Source organism: Typopeltis vanoorti, chromosome 25, assembly GCF_054136105.1.
Source record: "Typopeltis vanoorti isolate ZY-2024b chromosome 25, IOZ_Tvanoo_1.0, whole genome shotgun sequence".
NCBI classification, from domain to species: domain Eukaryota; kingdom Metazoa; phylum Arthropoda; class Arachnida; order Uropygi; family Thelyphonidae; genus Typopeltis; species Typopeltis vanoorti.
Window position 1 is genome coordinate 20,951,985 of NC_143573.1, and position 21,762 is coordinate 20,973,746.

At 33.7% G+C, this 21,762-nt stretch overlaps 1 protein-coding gene across 1 annotated transcript in view; it reads right to left on the minus strand.

The window, feature by feature from the left end:
- Positions 1-21,762, minus strand: part of LOC150092594 (thimet oligopeptidase-like) — a 329,903-nt gene that overhangs the window by 277,388 nt on the left and 30,753 nt on the right. Inside the window, exon 3 of the mRNA XM_090414823.1 lies at positions 21,081-21,193. Within this exon, the coding sequence (XP_090270949.1) occupies positions 21,081-21,193 (113 nt within the window). The remainder of the gene's footprint in view (positions 1-21,080; positions 21,194-21,762) is intronic.

Consider the following 21,762-nt stretch of genomic DNA (forward strand, 5'->3'; position numbering starts at 1 on the left):
GAGTCTACCAAGTACCCTGCTCATGTAATCAAGCCTACTACGGTCAAACAGGAAGAACAGTGAACATCCGCATCAGCGAACACAAAAGATACATCCGGAATTATCACTATGGCAAGTCGGGCCTAGCAGACCATGCTCTGGATACCCCCTGCACACAGGATCAACTGGAAAAACACAAAAGTATTACACAGAAGCTCTTACAAATCGGGGAGATTGTTCTTAGAGGTAACAGAAGCCCTGAAACACACTCTAAATCTCAACAAATATGGCTGTATTAACTTGCCTAAGATCTGGGAGGCAGTTATCTTAAGAAAAAACTAGTGCCTTTTTTTTTTTTTTTTTAGGACTCTAGTCTTATGTGATAGCTGCAATTTTTTTTTTTTTTCAGATAGAGGGCGCCAAAAATCAGAACTCTGTCTTTGTGTTGCTGCTGCAATTTTGTTTAACTATTCCGTTGATTACACCATGTTGTTATAGTCTCGCTTTTGTGACAAACTGTGTTTTTGTGCTCTGAAGATGCTGGTTATAACACCAGCAAAATATCAGCAATAAGTTAATAAATTAATTATTTACTTAGTTTCTGTGTTCTGATATATACCGTTAAAAAATAAACAACACGTTCAATTTACATTCTTGCATCCTTGAAAAATGTGTTTTTTATTTGTTAGAAAAGAAAATTTATTGCAAAACAATTTACTGAAAAATACATATGTATCAACATAAAATCAAAATAACATATCAATTTTTAGTGACTAATTTGTTGTTGCTTTTTTATAATAATATTTTGAAAGCGAGGTTCCTTTTTTGAAAGGGCTACGTGTACATATCATCATTTGCATTTAAGCGATTTCAGGTTTTTGTTTTTTTGTATGCAAAAAAAATTTGACTGTTCAGTCTAAAAGAATTTTATCACTGTGATGCAAGTTAAAGAAAGAATAAGAATAACTTTACTGAATGCAGAAAGCTCCCTTGTGTCAGAAGCAGATGCAATTGTTTAAATAATGAGTGCTCACTTCACATGCCACACAGTGCTATGTCATATCCACTACAGTGAATGAAGAGATAGAAGCACATGGGAATGATGTTCAGAGCTGCTGCATAACCTGGATAAGAATTTGGCAATAGGAACAGATTGGACATTAGCATGTATGCTAAGAAAATGTTCAGCCAAACAGGCTTGCTGTGATTTTATAACTTGTGTCTCAGCTTAGGAAAGTTACCACAGAAATAGAAATAATGTATGTAGTCCCATTTTACAAGGATGGTGCAAATACTGATGTGTCCAACTGCTGACATATTAGTATCATGTCACTGAAGTGTTGAAGATTTTAGAGAAGTCGGTAAGAACTTTATACAGAAATGAGTTGACACAAGTTGCACTTTTGCAAGGAACAGAATGGGTTTACTCCCTACATATAAAAGGCAGGTCATGTTTTAGCAATCTGCTCATATTTTATAATAATGTTATAGGTTAGTGGATAAAGGAGATGGATAACATGAAAGGATGCTGCATAAATTGGAGAATATGAGATTGAAATATAAACTACTGACTTTGATAAGTAAGTGAAGAGACATCGGCATAAAAGGTGACCAATGGTGTACTCCACAGGAATCAATCCTTGGACCATTACTGTTCAATTGATACATTAATGACATTGGAAACAATCTGACAGGAGATATTCAAATGTCTGCTGATGATGCAAAGATAGGCAATCTGGGATGCTACTGATATCCAACACTTATAGAATGATCTGAATATGGAAATGTGAGCAAATAATAATGATTGTCAATTCAATGTTAGGAAGCATAAAGTTATACACTTTGGTGTGATAAAATTTACAACAGCATATTATATTGGTGAGATTATGTTACAAGAAATCAATGAGACTAAGGATCTCGACTACAGTGGATATGAATTTGAAGGTCAAAAGGACACATTGTAAAAATTGCAAATACAATCCAGATGATAACTGTAATGTTGAAACAAACAAACATTGATATACAAGGATAAGGAAGCCATTTTACCTCTTTACAAGGCCTCAATACAACTACGTCAGGAATACTAGAGCACAGCTGGTCTCCTGAGTCTCCAGAGGATAAACAAGCTGTAGAATGGATGTAAAGAAGAGTTACAAAGATTACATCAGGATTATGGAATGTAGGTTATAAGAACAGATGAGAGCGAAATATAGACGCTGATAAAAATTAGAAAGATGACAGAGGACTATAAACTTCTGAATGGGTTATAAGATATTGTCTGATAAAATTTTTCACTATATGGAAGATAGGGAGAGGACAAAGTGATATTCATTGAAGTTAAGTTTGTGTGTGGTTCAGAAAGGAGTAAGAGCTAGATTTTTCTCTCACAGAGTAGTGAATAAGTAGAACACGTTGTCTGTTGAAGTGGCAAATGCATCTAATGTGAATGAATTTAAGAGAAAGTATTACAGCTGGTGTGGGTAATGTATGGCCTCTCTCAATGAGACTTTGATTCCCTAGTAAGGTCTCAAGTAACAAGAATAATGAGAAGAAAAAGAATTACACTAAGCAGTTCACCCAGCTGACCTACCTTGAAAAATCCTTAATAGTTCCTCACATTTTGGAAGATATTCCAACCTAGGTCTTTCAACCAAAAGTCAAATGTTGCATTCATTTAAGTGCCAACACAATGGAGGATAACAATGGGTGACTAGGGATTAAATGAACCAGTAGAGAGTAAACATGGTATCCAATAAGCATGGTTTATCAGAGGTGTAAGTTTGAAGATCACCTTGCTTATAAGGATACTATTTTAAAAAATATCATAATATATTCTTGCACTATTAAAAATAAATAAACAGTGACCCCTTCAAAACCTTCATAAACAATTATGCTACAGTGAAACCTAAACCTGCAACCTGTAAAAGATAAAGCAAAGATGCTACTCATTCAGATTAAGGTGCTAAGTGTATGCTGTACATATATTGCATGAAACTTGAAATATGGAACTCAGATTTCAAGTTCTGTACATTTGATTGGTGCTGCCAATTTTGGAGGATTTCCAATTATTGTTGCAGAACAGGAGGCCTACACCTGTATTTCAAAGTGAGCCTTTTATAAAAACCTATAGTTAAACTACCCACTGGGAAACAAAAACCAGATAAATGAACTACCTGTAATTTTCACTAAATGCATTTCATAACATTTAACATAAAATAACACACAAGATCAATTAAGTGAATAAGCTTATTCACTTAAAAGATGCATCAAATTTTGATATTTATAACAGATGTCTATCCGAATGATCCAGCAGTTTTCAATGGGATTTTAACCTACGGGATGCATTAACCATGGAAATAGATGAAATCTGTAAAATGTTTTTCAAGAACTGCAAAACTGTGGTGGTATTATCTAAAAACAGTCAGAATTGCAATGAAACTTTCACTTAAACCACTCACTATTATCAAATGTATTTACAAGGAACAAAAGGTCCCACAACACAGCTCTACCATCTCACATATCTTGATGCCTCTCACCACGATTCCCCCCCCCCACACACACACACACTAATGTTCATTCAGCGATTTAATTCTTCAGCTCCATGCACCACTAGCCAAATTTCCGTGATGCTATGTGAAATAAAAGTTTCAGCTGCCTGAAACAAAAAATTCCCAATAAAACTGTGGCAATGCTGGTGTTTTCAAATTCTTTTCACTAAAAATGAGAGGATCTTTTCCATGTCTGTTTGAAATTTCAGAAATTATTCAAAAATTCAAAACTAGAACAGTTAATCTTATTTCACTATGTTGAGCTAAGCTAATAAAGGGAACGAATATCACAAACTGTCCGTAAACAAGAGAGGAAGAAAGGATAATATATATGGATATGCGTAAAAGTGCAATAATCAGACAGCATTAATGACACTATATCAAAATTCTATTAGCATTCAACATTTGTCAACTCAATTCTTTCTTCTAATACTATCTCCTACACTTAAGTTCAAAGTTCATTTCATCTGATTATGCCACTCTTTATGATCTGATTTTGTTTTATTATCATACTAATATATGAAACATAGCAATTAGCAGGTCAGGGAGTTTGCCTGCATATGCATTCTTTGGAACTCTCAGCCAAAGAATGCATGCAGGCAAACAATAAACAGGTCTGTGCCAGGACTTCCAGTGCCTTCACACCACTGTACTAGCTCCTATGTACCCATATGCCAATTCAACCAAGAGAAAGCAAGGGAATACTTTGGTAGACTCCTGATGGAAAACAAGTGATACTGAAATAAGGCTTTCAAAAAATCTGTAGACTTGAATGAAAATAATAAAATAAAAATAATGAAAATGAATTAAAATAAATGAAAACTAGAGGACCAACACCTGGCTATGAACCAGTAACATCAATAGATTATTCCAACCATTCACATCTCAAACATCAGCACAGTAAATGTGTATAAATCACAAAATACTGGATATTTCCTCCAGTAATATTATCAAATATCCTGAAATATATTCTTGGGTGATTTCATGAAACACCACAATCTCTGAAGTTACTGTATTCCACCTTCTGGTTCTGCCTAGTGGCAACAAGACTACTGCTTGATTGTGCTTTACATGATTATTAAATCATTCCATTCATCCATCCATCAGTGGTGCTATGACCATGACCTTCCATTCTTCTATTCTTGGACTTCTCAACCATAACTTAAGGATAAGGTGGTTAGTCCTATGCCTCCTGGTGTGTCCTATGTCTGTAGATGCGTGTGTTCACGAGGCAGGTTTGCCTGTTCGGGAATGAAAAGCCTGAGTTTCCAGATGGAAAAAACCCCCTACCTCCATATGAGACTGGCTATCTCACCTTTCATCAAAAGAGATCAGATAAAGATTCTTCGCTTCACAGATGGGAATCAAACCCAGGTCTTTCTGACCAAAGGGCTTCGTCTATACTGAATGCGCTACAGAGGCTGATTAAATCATTAACCAAACAATACTGTAAAGTGCTTGAATATTGTCCTCATAGTCAACATACTCTTTAAAAATCAGGAATTCAAACATCAGCCATATGATCACTTTCAAAACCAAGACAGATGCATACTGACCACAAATAATGAACACAAGAGATGACCAATCAAGCAGCCAAGCACTGTACTTCTTAAAAAAAAGTGTGTGTGAGAAAGAGTAGATACACCATGTCTCTAAACCTTACATTCCTTGAACAATAAATCAAGTGAAGACAACATAAATAATTGATTTTCCTCACTCTGCAGGAAAGTGCATCTTTACATCTCACTAAAGTGAGAAAATCTTTACTAGGATAACAAAATCATGCTTAAAAGAATTAAGACAATATTCCTAGAAGATTGCTCATTCTCAACTTTTCACTATCCAAGAAATTAGAGTAGACCTAGAAGATACATTATTATCATCATCCAGTTTCTGATAAGTATCCTGGAGAAGACAGGATATTATGATAGTTCCATATGAATGCTTACATCATTATCAACTTTCTTATTAACAATTTTCATCCAAATTAATCTAATTAATAAACTAATTAATCTATCTACAATATGGTCAGATAGATATTATATTTCAATCTTCTAAGGTATGTGTCTTACTGTATCAATTAACCTAGAACTTCCTCTCAGTCTTTTTCTGCCATCCTAGCAAAAAAAACTTTTGCTAACCTTTCCACACACCTTGGATTAGCTCTGCCAACAGATTCCTAAAAGCTAACAATGTCAAGTTCTTTCTCAACGTCCTCATTTTTAATATGAAACTGTCATTGATGTCATCCATTAAGTCTCCTAATTTTTCTCAGAACTCTCATCTGTGATCTTCAGTCTCTGCCATACTAGCTTTGCTAATTCTGTTTCCCCATACATCCTGCATGAGAAAACAGAATTAGGACAGACTAGTACTGAATTTACATAAGAATATGACATCCTCTGTATAAAGAGTTTAATATATATCCATTTTTGATGTCAAATTATACAAAAAAGTAATCAAATAAGGGCACATGGAATTCACCCTGAGTTCTTAAAATTTTGCAGTCCTAATGCCATGTAAGAACTTGCAAAATTCCCCTCAGAAATCTTGATATCCTATTCAATATCCAACCAATTCAAAAAGATCATATCTATAATAAAATCTGGTAAAGAGTCAGAATTACTGCAAATTATCACTTCTGAATGTAAATTACAAATTGACTTTTATTATGTAATATGATTTCAAGATATAATAACCTCCTAAGCAGGTGGATTTAAGACAAAGAAGGAATGCTAAAACCAAGTCCTAACAACATATACAGAATCTAAGTAAAAAAAAAATCTGAAAACAGTAGATCTGAAAATTCTCGATCATACTGAAGCTTATGATGCTGTGTGGATACAAAGTCTTCTAATCTAATTCCTGAAAATACTTATTCTTAAACTTACAAACCTAAATAATCAATTACAGATATTTTGGTTTTCAGTAACAGGTTTTCCTGGACCAATAAAAGAGAAGACTGCAAGATAAAAGAGATTCTGCAAGGGTCAAGATTCTGATCCAATATTATTTAAATGACTACTATGTTCTTCTAGTTACAGTTTCCTAATTATTCACATGTATCATTGTATTGGCAATTGAACAAATTTTTACTCTTCGGAATTAGTATATTGACTGCAGATATTCACAAATGCTAAAAGACTACTCCGCCAGAGACTCAATAAACAAGAGATATCAACCTTTATTCAAACAAACTATCACCTGAATGCTACATTTAGAAACCAACTTCTAAAATAGAAAAAAGAATCCAAAATACTGAGGTACATTCTGGACAGGATATAACTTTCAAGGAATTTATTAAAAATTAAAGAAATGAAAATATAGACATTTGAACAGCATACTACAGATGCATTGACTGTTTTGCTGGTACTATACAATGGTATTTGTATTGTACCATTAAAAGCAACTTTCACTAAAGAAAACTCATAGCAATCACAGGAACGGTTTTTTATAGTGCAGTTTGCTACAGTGTATTTCCTTTATTGTAGTACAGCATGTGTTTGAGACTTTTATCAGTCATTTACTGGAACACTCAGATCCACTAAGTGAGTGGGTCTCACTGTTCCAGTAAAATGTCTGACCTATGAACCACCATGTAGACAAAGACTTAACCAATCAATGGAAGAAAATTATAAATAACACTGCCCATTATCGTACTGAGACTAATGAAGATCCGAAATCCCACAATAAGACTGGTAGGACTCAACATCATGAACAATAATTAAGTATTGTACTGTCAGCAGATTCCATTCATGTTTTTGCTCTTTTTTTTTTTTTAATGCATTCTCTTCCACAATCTTTCTCAATCTCCTTTCAAGTAAGCTTGCAGAAATCTTGCCTGGAACACTTAGAGAAATTCTTCTGTCATTCTCACATTAAGTTTTATTTCTTTTTTAGAGATGGGTACTATGAGAGAGCTCTACTCCAATCAGTGGGAATTCGACCATCCGTCCCGGCTCTCTGAATTATGCAATGTAGCAACTGCAAAACTTTTATACCTCCATACTTAAGACTTTCTGGTAGAATATAATCTATTCCAGCTGCTTTTCTACATTTCAAGTTTTTGACGGCTTAAAGAAAACTGAAAGTGAGGCTGTTCCCAACAATGTTTCTAAATCAATGTATATTTTTTAAATTCCTAGTTGATTGTTTCTGGATCGCTTAAGGGTCAAAAGCCAAATGACTGGGAGGAGACCTCCACATTGCCTTTCAGGAATGCAGACAACCAACTGGGACTTCTGACCTAATGTTCAATCCTCACCTTCATGTGGTGCACCCTGGTAGTAGGTATTGACTGGATACTGAACAAACAAGGATGGGCTGGCAATTTGGGACTTAATTGACCAAATTGTATTTATTATTGGCTTAAGCCACAAATGCATATGATGGAAAAACATGATGATGATGATATATATATATATATATATATATATATATATAAACTTTTATTTTGTTATTATTATTTTTTTTTTTGGCATATTTGTATTGTGAAATGTAAGATAATGTGGCCAAGAGTTAATAAAAATGTAAATAATTATTTAGAGTACATACTATTAGTGCTTACTGTTGTTAACATCAAGCAGAGCAGTTCCAAAATTGAAACTAATTTCTTCTCTGCATGGAGGAATTTTAGATGCATAGTATAAAAAATGCTGAAGAAAAGAATAAATAAAAAAACTTCAGCGAAATTTTTAGAAGTTATTTACCTCCAGACAAAAGCACATGTTAAATGTGATATCAGCAAGTAAAGAACCCATATGTAGCTGATGGTAATCACATGACATCACACCGGTCTGCAGCTCTCCAAAAAGTTTCTCCTATTCCTAAGATAGATTCCCATTTTCTCTCTGATTCTTTACATACATTCACCAGTTTCCCAGCTTGATTCATTCCTCTAACATTCCAGGTGGCAATTCTCATGAGGTTGTCTTTTCCTGCAGTAGCATATTTCACATCTCCAACCTGACAGGCCACTGGATCACATTGATGGCAAGTTAGATCGCATGGCATACTTCTTTTGCTTCTGTATCTGTCCATAATACAACACTGGGGCTAATACTGCACAGGGGTCCCCAAGAACCAAGTGTAGAGGAATAAGTTCCCTATTTCATCAGCCGTCCATTTTGGATCAGTCATTGTTCAGGACTGCCTATTCTGGAGCAGACGCTCCTGAGTCTTTTTAACTAGAATTTCCACATATATTGCCTTATGATACTACTCATACCCAATTTACCCTCTGACCTTGGGTATATACTTTGCTTACTCCAGATACTCCTTGACTACCTCCCATGCACTGGGAACATCCTTATTTCCACATATTTTGCTACCTCCCATATAAAGATCTCATGTTGGAGGCTTAATGGATTTTTTAACAACACTCAAAAAGAATTAAAATAGACTTTAATACTTCCTATATTTCGTCCTAGTCACTAGGACATCTACGGGGATTACAAAAAAATTAATGTAACATATGCACAAATAACAAACAATACTAAGCCCAACCACGTGGGTGACACTAAAGTCCTATCTAGCTAGGACCTAGATAGGACTTTAGTGTCACCCACGTGGTTGGGCTTAGTATTGTTTGTTATTTGTGCATATGTTACATTAATTTTTTTGTAATCCCCGTAGATGTCCTAGTGACTAGGACGAAATATAGGAAGTATTAAAGTCTATTTTAATTCTTTTTGAGTGTTGTTAAAAAATCCATTAAGCCTCCAACATGATGTCCTCACAGCACTTAAGCCTCTTCACACGTATCCCATATAAAGACTATACAATCACTTTTCCCAACCAGAAGGAATGTAGCCGCCTTAGTTATGGATCAGTGTTCTAATAAAACATGCTTATATTCCGAGTCCCCCTTACCATCACATTCTGTTTAAATGTAATAATCTCTCAGTAAGTGTATAAATGGCATTTCCTTCCTGTCATGTAGTCTTTCCTCCTTCCAATCTATGTCTCCACAGTTGAAGTCCCTCATAATAATTAATTGACTTGCACTCAATGTTCTAATCTGCTGATGCATATCTTCAACATAATCCCTGGCACCCCCTAGCCTATAGCAGCACTTCAGGCAAATTGCAAAATGAAGATTAAAAAATGTGTGTAATAATACTTCACCTAATCATTTAACATATGAAGATAAATATATATGCACATATAGAAACTTTGAAAGTTTTGAAAACTAACTGGAGAACTTATGAGAATACAATTTTCAACAGTAGAGTTGGCTTAGCTTGCACTACTTAAAAAATGCATGCTGCCAAGGCATCTGTATATTCACTTTTTATTAGTTCCTTTGATTAAGGTTTCAATGGTCTGACAGCTGTTTCGAACTGCTGGTTCTCATTGGAGATCAAGCAGGAGTAAAATGACAAGAATCCTCATTCAATACCAAACCAATTCTGTTTCAGAGAACTGTATTTTTCATAAGTGAACAGCTGTCAGTACTTAAGAATAATCAAGAAGAGCCTAATTGTATTCATTTCAGCACTGTCGAATAAACAGATTAATCCATATATCATGAACAACTTAAAAAACTAGAAAAGTTTCTTTAATAGTGCAAGATAAGGCAACTCCAAAGTGGAGATTTGCATTCTCATAAACTCTCTTTTTTTTTTATTCGAGATAACTACCGTCATCAATGACTTGTGCATGTTATTCACATGCCTAGGAAATATCAGATAATTCTGACTACTGTTCAAAATGTGTGTAATAATACTTTAGTTGACTAAAGTATTATTACACATCTTTCTCATAGTGGCTATTCTAAAAAGACAAACTGCATATGCTGTTTGTCCTCTAGGCAATTCAAAATCACTATCTAGTTTTGATTTCTTCTAACCAACACTCACATAGCCTCGTTCATCCATGGTCTGGCACTGTAAGAATAACTTCATGATTTTTATGCCACATTTCCTTGTCTAGAACAAAACTATTTAGTAATTCAGCATTAAACAAGAAAATGACTAATAGTTAACATGCCTGTTCCTTGAAATAAAGAATACTTTCCTAATTAGCATAACATCCAACTTTTTTCTTATCATAAATCTTAGCATGAATATATGCCACATTTCCTTGTCTAGAACAAAATTATTTAGTAATTCAGCATTAAACAAGAAAATGACTAATAGTTAACATGCCTGTTCCTTGAAACAAAGAATACTTTCCTAATTAGCATACCACCCATAACATCCAACTTTTTTCTTATCATAAATCTTAGCATGAAAACTACAACAATTATGAAGAATGTATTTTATAGCCTCTTGTTTAATAACTATATCATGAAGTACTTGACTATCATCAAAAGGCAATAGAGAAGCAGCTGCAACTCATTCTTATCCTATGAAGGTTTTCATTTGATAGTCCTTGAGAAAACTTTTTCTCTAAGTTTTCTTGATAGAACAATAAGTATTTGGGTGATCTTCATCTATTAATATTTTCTTCAAGCTATCTCCATGTGCTATTAAATCCTTTTACTAAAGTAGTATTTTTTATCCTATTACAAAAAACTGTAAGATGTTTGTTTAGATGTTGTGATCTTGTATCCTGATGTTCACTGGAGAAAATCTCTATTATCCTCAGCAATACTAATGTTCTTCTTTCTAATTTTTCTGCCTCATTCATTTTGGATTTAACATCTAACAATACCAAACTTCAAAGGTTCAAATATTTGTTTCTCCTAAATCTGTTTATGCATTGTTTGCTTTCTTTAGAACTCTATTTACTCTAGGGAAGAAAAAGGTAAGCTATTTTGGTGAAGGAGCAGACCCTTTAATGACTAGGCTAAAAAGTTAAATTTAATAAGATTTTTATTGAAAGATATAAATTAACATACCTGAATAGAAGTCTTGAATGTAAAGATGGTAAAAATTTGACCAAAGACTTAATTAGAGCCAAAACAATATGCAATTAAAAGTGGTAAACAGCAGATAGTGACAACCGAGTCAGAAAATACATTAAGTTAAACTGAATGATTGAAAGTTAACTCTGAAAAGATAAATTACATAAAATTTTAGATTTTGAATGAACTGAGAATAAAAAAAATCTGTTATATACACAGCAAACCAGCAACAAACATGATGGGTACTGGCTATTTTGTTATGTTAAAACATCATCAGATGAGAAAAAAACAGAGAATAACAGAGAAAATAACTGTGGACAAACTGCATGGTTTTTTTGTACATATTAGGAAGAGTTTGGTTTGTTTGAGAGTACAGGGGAGTAATTTATTTTGTTTAACTGCCGTGAAGGGGATAGTAAATAGGATCTTTTTGTCCACAGCACATTGGGTGGTTCTTATTGCTAGAATTCAAAAAAATGTAATTTGGATTTATTTCTTGGAAATCGATAATGATAATCTTCTCGAGTTCAAGGGTAAGTTTCGATTGTATTGCATGCAAGAATATTTCAGTAGCAGAATTTGTTATTTCTGGTACCCCCCCTCCCCAGTGAAGGAAAGCAGATAGTCAGGTATGGGATTATGACAATCTTGATAATGTTCAATTAAGCAGAACTTGATAGAACAAATGGTGGAACCAATATACAGGTGTTGCATCCTGACTTGCAGTTAAACTTATAAACTACATTATGGCATAGTAATATGTCAGCCTGAGTTATTGTGGTTCTATGTTTTAGTGAATTTTGTAGTTGTTAGTAGTGAAAACAATTCTGTAATTTGAATATCTGAATTCATTTTATAACTTTATGGATGTTTTGGATATATGGGAATTTTAAAGCTATATATGGTGTTAATGTGCATCTTTGAGAAGACAACCATGATTTTGGGCTGAGTGAACAGTGTAGTCTAAGAGTTGCTTAGGATAGTATCGTGAGATGAAGATATCTTTCAGATGAGTAATTTCTTGGTTTAAAGCAGTATCAGAAGAGGAATATTTGTAGGCATTTTTAGCCTGGTCATTAAAGGATCTGCTCCTTCACCAAAATAGCTTAGCTTTTTCTTCCATACTGTTAACATTTTAGAAGCATCGCAAAGCACGTGTCCTTACGGACATGTATAAGGATATGGGCTTTGTATTATGGGATACTAAGGCAAGTGATGTGAAGTCATTAGCCTCTATATATGAGTTGCACAGTAATGAAGTTACTTCATATGCAAACTGTATGCTTACAATTGGATAAAGGCTTAAACCAAGAATATAATTTCTTGACATCTCTAATTTATAGTATAACCAAGTGGAAAAACTTTCAACTTGTAAAGGAGCTTTTCCTCTAAATCCTGATATTAATTAATACTGGTGACAAGATCAAGCATAAGTCAGTACATTTCTTTTCATACCATTCTAGAAATATATTTCTCTGATTTCATAAAAATCTTTTGGAAACCTGGTGGCCTGCCAAAGTTGAGTCATGAAAGTTCACCAGTTTATCATATTTTTAGCAACTAAAATCTTAATCTCCAAATTTACCATTATTCTTTTGCTTAATCAAGAATAATAAGCCTTCTTCATCAACATATTATTTCTATCAATATGGAATGCAAGATCGATATACTCCTTTATTATAGATCCTATTACATTTCTTAGTATTAGGTCTCTGGGGCTTTAATGATTCTATGCTTACCTCAATACCTGAAAAATTAGAGACAGTTGTTAGTGATGGTATGCACTTCATTAAATGTTAACACTCAGAAAATTCTATTTATTTATTTTTTTTCTTCTAGGGTCTTCTGTTCAATACCTTTAGTTCCTAAAGACACAGGCAAACAATCTTCTACATTCTTACCTCCAAGAATAAGATATATCTATACCATATTCCTGTATTTATAAAGCCCATTTAATTAGTCTTTGATTTTCACCTGCCATGTTAGCTAAGGAGGGATCATGATGATCAGACTTTAATGCATGATGTTAACTTAAAAGCAAATATCTAAACTTTCTTGAAGAAATAATTATCGCCAGTGCTTCCTTCTCAACAGACGAATAATTTAATTAAGAACTGAAAAGTCTCTACTAACACAGGCTATCTGTCTAAATAAGTTGCCATTTGCTCCAAGACTAAAGAAACACAGTCACAGGAAACATTTGCAGACAAAAATGTGTTGCCAAATCTTGGATGTCCTAACAGTGCAGCTTATGATAAGGCAGCTTGTAAAGATCAAAACACCTCTTGTTCTACATTACCTTATTTGAATCTTGCCCCTTTTAAGTGCATTAAAGGTTTAGATCTGTAATGAATTTTCTATAGAAATTTATCATTCCACATACCTTCAATACTTGCCTTACTGTTTTTGAAGGTTGTGAATCCAAAACTGCTTTAATTTGATTCAAAGGATGTTATTCCATCTGTATTAATTACAGGTATTTAACTTACTTTAAGAAACATCTGCATATTGAACATTTTAAAGAAGATTTGCTTCTCCTTGTTTACTTAGGATTGCAAAAAGAATGTTAAAATGGTCTTCAGTCACTTTTGAATAAATAAGAACATCATCTGGAAAAACAAGAACTCTTTCCCTAAATGGTCAGCCAACAAAAAAAGTTCATTGTTCATTAGACTGAAAGGGCATAGCAGAATTTCTTGCACCATGTGTTGCACCAAATTCTAGCTTTACAGAAATTCTGTAAAGCTAGAATTTCTAGCTTCTTGCAGCAAAAGCAAAATATTTTCTATCTACTTTTTGTTAATGGAATTTGAAAATAACTTGAATCTAGAGCAAGAAGTTTATTTTCTGCTCCAAAAAAGTTATTTTGAAAAAAGAGAAAATCAAGGCTTGGTAATGGTATTGATAGCTCTGAATAATTCCCAATTGGTTTTTCATTTAAAATAACAGGACTTTTCCATTAAGAATTAGAATTTTCTATTATCTCTGCTTTTTCATAATCACCTAGTAGCCCTTCCCTTAATGCATAACATTATACATATCTGCAAGGAGATGTGTTTTGCATTATGGGAGATACTGAGATAGGGGTGATGTTAGCTTGGTCCACCTTTGCTATAAGTTGCCCGGTGTTGTACTACCTTATACTACCTTACCCCAGTCCTGAAGATATTGTCAGGCGGATAAAGGATTAAACTAAATTTATTATAGTCTAACCAAGTGAAAAATAAACTTTCGGCATTCTCAAAAGAAACATCAAAACCTTGTTTTCCTTCAACACACTCAGATCTTCTAAGATATTACTAGAATTCTGTGACTAAAAATTTTTTTTCAAGACTAAATTCTAAGCCACATATTACTGCACCAATTACATAATCAGATTTAAAACCATATTTCTCAAGAAAATCTGAACCAAGTGTAACATGAAGTATCAGCAGTACCATGAGATACTCATAACGAATCATAAAGAGGAAAAGAAGGGGCTTGGATATAGAGATTTACAACCTTTATAGCATATAATTCTGAGTCAAAGATTCACCAGATAACATCATTTAGTATGAAATCTTTTGTTATCATCATATTACTGATATGCACCCACAAGGGATGGACAGGATATTATGATAGTACTACATGAAAGTTACAGCATCACTAACTTGCAATCAACAATTTTCCTTGAAATTAATCTGTCATATGTCAAGACTCCAACATTGTCAGATCTTATATTTCTGAGTTCTAAGGCACTTTTTATTGTATCAATTGACCGACATCTTGGTCTTCCTTTGGGGCTTTTTCCTGCAAACCTGGCAAAGAACACTTGCTCTGATAATCCTACCTTTCTTGTTCTGTTTAAGTGACCATATCACCTGAGATTAGTTTTGTTAATATATTTCTGAATGCCAGCAATGGCAAGTTCTTTCCTAACATCCTCATATATACTACAATACCAAAATTTATGGCATCTGTTCACTTCCCTAATCTTTCTCAGAACTCTCATATTTGTGGTCTCCAGTCTTTGATCAAGTGTTTTATTTCTAACCCAGCTCTTAGATCCATAAATTAAAACTGGTTTGACACCGTTTTGTATAAAGCTAAATTAGTGATGACTAATTTCTCTCTTATTCCATATAAAATTATTCAACTAACTTCATACTGTTTAGAGATAATTATTTAATCTCTGTTAAGAGAAGATCTCTGTTCAACTGCGCCATTTGTTTAAACAGGATAATATTATTAATTTTTATTCAATCTATCCTCAGTTTTATGAGATTTTCTCTATAACGATTATTTCTATTTTCGAGTGTTTTTATTTATATGCACAAGGGTTTAATTCTGATTGGTGCAATGACTTTTAACTGTTCCTTTCATAATCTGAAAAAATCACTGACTCAAGACATACAAAATATGCACATTTAATAAAACAAAAACAATATATACACTTCAAATAAAATTACATAACCACAAAATTAATTGGATCCAAGGCCTTTTAAGATAAACTTACACTTAAGAGATCACCCATTTTCCAACTCATTCTATTACTGATTTGTTTAACATATACTTCATCACATCCACTAGACTAAACACTTTGTTTACACAATAACAAAATGTTCATAGCCAGTTTCTCTGTTAAGGCCCTTTTCTGAAGATATAAGATTCTCTTCTTCTTTTCATAGGATCCTTTCTCATTTACTTTCATGTAGCACATATTAATTCTTCCTGACTCTGAAGTGTAGATATTCTGAATTCACCAAAGTATAATTACTCTCACTTCATGCAATTCAATTCTGCTAAATTTTGTGCCAGCAAAAGCTTTCTTCTACTGCTTTATTTAAGTTGCTAAATTCTGTCTCCTTTTCCAGTAGAAATAACAGTTAGATCTGGCATCCTTAAGACAGATGAAATTTTCCAATCAGAGCTTCCTCGAGCATTCCTTTAGAACATCAATAGCAATATCTTCTTTTATTTACCAATACTTATTGACAGTCTCCCACTAAAAACTCACAGTTCTACGATTCCTTTTTCGGAATATACTATTAATTTTCCTCCAACTGTCACATAAAAAAAAAACTTAATTTCCTCAGAACCCAAATATCAGCTGGCCTGCATTCGCTTTTCTTCCCCAACGCTCTGTTTTCTCCGTTTACCTCGATACTGAATGCTCTCTCTGTCAGCTGTCAATCCCACATCAAACTCCTCGGTGAGCATGCGCACTCAATGAAAGTGGCAAGCGAGACATTAAGTATAATGACTGACACATTGTCTCCGTTAGCGACAAGAGAATGTCTTCATAAAACACAACACTTAATATTTGAAAAACTACAATTATCCAAATTCAGTAAGTACATGAATTTTTTAAATGCTTTACATTTCACTTTGACAAAAATAACATCGATAACGGGCTCGTCGCAAGTGCCGACAATGTGTGTTATGAAACCAAAACTAATAAACGTACTAACATTAACAATTTGTAAAAATATTCAGAATTTTAAATTATGATTATTTTTACAATACCATACCAACTTTACTAATTCTGTTGTCTATTTCCATATTTAATTTGCCATCGTCACTAAAAATGCCTAAATAGCTGAAATGTTTTACTTGTTCTACAGGTTCACCATTTAGAATACAGTTGATGTTTTCAATGTTTCTACCTATTTTCATTGCTTATCTTTTTATTGCTGATTTATAACATCATCAGCATAAAGTTAAGGCTAAGATTAACATTGCCAATTTTGATATTGCATTTAATACAACACCACTTTCCTTCATAATGTAATCATATAGATCATCATCATCAAATTCCTGATATGTACCCTCAAGGGGAGTACAGGATATGATAGTACTACATAAAAACTCACATCATTACTAACTTCCTATCTACAATTTTCCTCCAAATTAATCTATTACCTGTCAAGACTCCAACATTATCAGATCTTAAGATCTTATATTTCTATCTTCTAAGGCACTTTTTACTGTATCAATCCACCTATATCTTGGTCTTCCTCTGGGTCTTTTTCCTTCCAACCTGACAGAGAACACTTGTTTTGCTAATCTTTCCTCTTCTGTTCTATATAATGTGACCAAAAAACCCAAGATTAGCTCTGCTACACTTTCCTGGATGCTAACAATGTCAAGTTCTTTCTTAATATCCTCGTTTTTAATATGATATTGCCATCGATGCCATCTGTTCATACCCCAAATTTCTCAGGATTCTCATATCTGCTGTCTACACTCTTTGGTCAAGTGTTTTATTTCTAACCCAGCTCTCAGATCCATAAGTTAAAGTTGGTTTGAACACTGTCTTGTATACAGCTAATTTAGTGTTTTGACTAAATTCATATAGGTAATGAATAACAGTGGAGATAACCTGCACCCTTGTCACACATCTGATTTAACATCAAACCATCTTCCTGTATCTCCTTCAATATTAACTGCTGATTACTATGTAATGCTTGATACAGTGTCCTATTTACACCATATAACTATAGCGTTTTGAGGAGCTTTCCTCTTGGCATCTTGTCATATACCTTTTCCAGATCTATGAAACTTAAATACAAATCTGTTATATTCCAAAGACTTCTCAACTATTTGTCTTAAAATGAAAATCTGATCCTGACAACCTCTATTTGGCTTGATTCTTCGAGCTTCAATCTTCCGCTCTATAATTTTCCTTAGCTGCTTCTCAAGTCTCATCTCATCTTCCTTTTCCCTCTTTTTACCTTGTGGTGTTGAGAGTTAGTTAATCATCGGACCTGAAACCGTTCGCAGGATAAGGTGGTCAGCTCTACGCCCCAGTGTATCCTATGTCCGTAATATTGAGTTCTCAAGGCTGGTTTGCCTGCTTTGCAGGATGAAAAACCCCAGGATAAACTGGGGAAAAAACCCTACTGTCCACGCCCAAAGCCGGCTAACTTGGCTATGGCTGAGGAAGATCCTTACACTCCTCACGTCACCGACAGGAATCAAACTTAGGACACTCCTTCCTCAGGCATATGGTTGCAAAGCACACAGCCACTAGGCTAACCGCATGGACAATTTTGTTTCTCAAGTATACATGTATAAATCTTACCAGGAGAATTCCAATGGGAGAATTACGGAGAAACATCTTTGTAATTGTCACATTCAGTTTTATTTCCCTTTTTATAGATGAGACTATGAGAGCTCTAAACTATCATATGAAATTTGACTCTCTGACAAGCCTTTTGAATGATACACTGAAGCCACTGTAAAACCTTTAAACCTACATATTTGAGTACTGATGGTCAAATTTCATCTATTCCAGCTGCCTTTTCACCTTTCAGGTTTCTGATGGATTTTTCTACTTTAAGTATGGATATGTATTCCTGTTGAGACTTTGCCAATGCGCTGACACTTCTTACTTCATTTAGCAATCTTTCAAAATAATTACACTAGACATCTAAAATATCTTTATTATCAGTTTTCATGACAACCTTTATCATCTAATTCCTTTTACGGTACTCTTTCCTCCTTTTCTAAGCTTTTTCAATAGTGTCCAGAATTTTGCCACCTTCTTGATATTTATTTTGTATGTTCTTACTAAAGTCTTTCTATGATGTTTAGTTAGTTTTCCACAGAGCTTTGCTTTCATACATTTTTCTCTGTATTCTCAAAGAGAATAAGCTGACTTGCATCTTAGAAACTTTGATATGCTTTCTTCTTTTCCTTGACTGCATCTTTAACTTCAGAGTCCACCATGGAGTTAAGATTTTTCTATCTTGCAAACTACCTCACCACATGCCTTTCTAGCTGCATCAGTCAATGTTTTCTTCAGGGTTTGCACAATGAATCTCCAAAGTTTTGTTCTCTTTGTGAAACTCTTTCATTTTTCTTGAATAATGTTTGCATATCTGAGTCTACAGTTCACTTTTGAAAGCTACTCAACTTTTATTCATTTTAAAACTTTCTTAAACATTCTTCTTTTCAATACGAAATTCAGTTTTATTCTGCTCAAAACTAAATAGTGATCATACTCCATTGAAATTTACTTATTTCAAATCCTCTATATAGTCTTGTGTCCTGAACCAATGGTGAAACATCGCTATCAACTATAACACAGACAATGGGATTTCTTATTTCTTGCACCTTTTCTCTATGTGAATTTGTGCACATTTTTATGTTGGAACATGGTGTTAATAATAACTAGTCAATGTCCTCAACAGAAATCCAGCAGGCATTCCGCTACTATTAACTTTGCAATTTTATCCAAATTGTCCCAAAACATTTCTATATGTCTAGTAATCATTTCCTGATCTGCCATTGAGATCTTCAATGCATATCAGCTTTTCCATGTTTGTTGTGTAAGCTTCCTTCTCTAATGCCTCGAAAAATTCCCCCATTTCTTCCTTATTAGTAGTAGTACCTTCTGTGGGACCATATAGAAAAATAAGTCTCATTGTCTAGTTCCCAATCCGATATTTGTCCATATCACTCTACTTGATATTGCCTGCCATTCAAGAAGATTATCCTCGTATTTAGTGTTGAATACTATAGCTACTTTTTTTCCAAGATAAATCTTATTGTATGAATATAACATTTTGCATTTGTTGCTTAGAAGACAACAAATTATAGTAGCTATAGTATTCACTAATAAATATGAAGATAAACTTCTTGAATGACAGCCAATATCACACTTCTGTTAATATTCGGTTTCCAGTCAATATCAGGTTTCTCTTCATGAGTTGACCTAAACTTCTAGCCTTTCCTGGAACAAATACACCACGTACATTGCCTTCTCAGCTTCCAGAAATAAAAAATTTGGTGTCTTCTTCCACACCCCATTTTTCAGCTATACAAATGTCCAATCTTAGAATACTCTTTTTACATTTGGAAGAGTGCATCAAAAGCTTCTCTAAAAATGCCTGATGCTATCCAGAAAAGAAGAATCCACTTAACAGCTAATCTCTCTCTCTTTATAGATTCCCTTTGATCACTTTCTCACTAACACTCATGTTTCTGCATCATGTTTTTTCTATATGTATTTTCACAGGTGCTGTTCACCAAACTGGTCTGTGACATTTCTCTGTTTTCTTTTAAAGAAGAAAAAACACAAGCAGCTGCTAGTCAACATTCCTACACAATTCACCATCCAACTTATCAAACCAACTTTTTAATCCTCCTCTTTTATTCCACCTATCTGTTCTTTGCAACAGCTTTCCCCATACCATTTTATGCAAAGAAGATAGCTTCCAATTATTCAAGAAACAGCACAAGATTTCTGTTTTTCCATGACCAACTTTTCTATGACTGAAAGTACTAAAAAATTGAGAAGTTAATACTTAAACTGTTCATCTCAAAAGTGACTTAACCAGAAAAAAAGATGGTATATATCAATAAGCAAATGTTATTACCATACTCGAGAAGATGTCAATGATGGAGAGAATGGAACCAACAGTAGAAATTACAAGAATCTAAGCAGACAAATGTTAAAAAAAAAAATAATAAATAAGGTAGTGAGTTTGCAAGGAACTTTGCTGCAATTAAGAATTAAAATATACAAAATCAGGTAGCTTTAAGCTGGGAATATTTTAATGTGTTGCAAGGTTTATAGTATTTAGAATATCAGGTGTGAGAGAGAAGGGCACTTTATGTCTGACCAGGTAAGAGCAAAACAATGAGGCACTCTTGTGTTAGTAGGAAGTTTATATAAATTAAATATATAATATTCGTTTAAAAATATTAAAATATCTTACCATTTCTCTTTCCCAACTTTATTAATCTTTCTAAAAACCTCTTTGCTTCAGGTTTCATATCACAATTTTTCTTCTGCAATATAAGCAACTTGTCAAATACATCCTGCCTCATACTGAAACAAGAAAGTAGAAGTACATTGCTTGTGTCACATTATCTCCTTAATTTACTTGCAATTTAACTGCCAGTTATAAGAGTAATTTCAAAATTTCTGCACGCTGTTTAGGAATGGCCAGTGGAATAATGTAATAGTTTCCACCTTACATCAGTTGTAATCCAGAAACTTAGTAAAAATATTCAGTATTCATTTTCTGTTTCTAGAATTCTTGTTCTACAAAACATGACAGTAAAATGGAACAAGAATCTGACCCAGATTGGATATCATGCAATGACCAGCATCTGCTCATTAAAACTGAAACTTTAGAGTGGGGAAAAAAATGAACAGTGATTCACAATGCTTCATGTGAAGTTTTTAGAGATAGTGCACAGATTGCAGCGTGCATTACAGTGAGCACCTCACTTTTGTTAAGGTTGGACAAGGATTAACCATCCAACTAGCCATGAGGTGTATACAAATCAAGGCTTCCATGGATGCGAAGTGCATTTTAAAATTATAATACTTGATATCACATTGAAATATATGATGGATATGAAGTGTATGAGAGTGATCTATTTTATCCATAT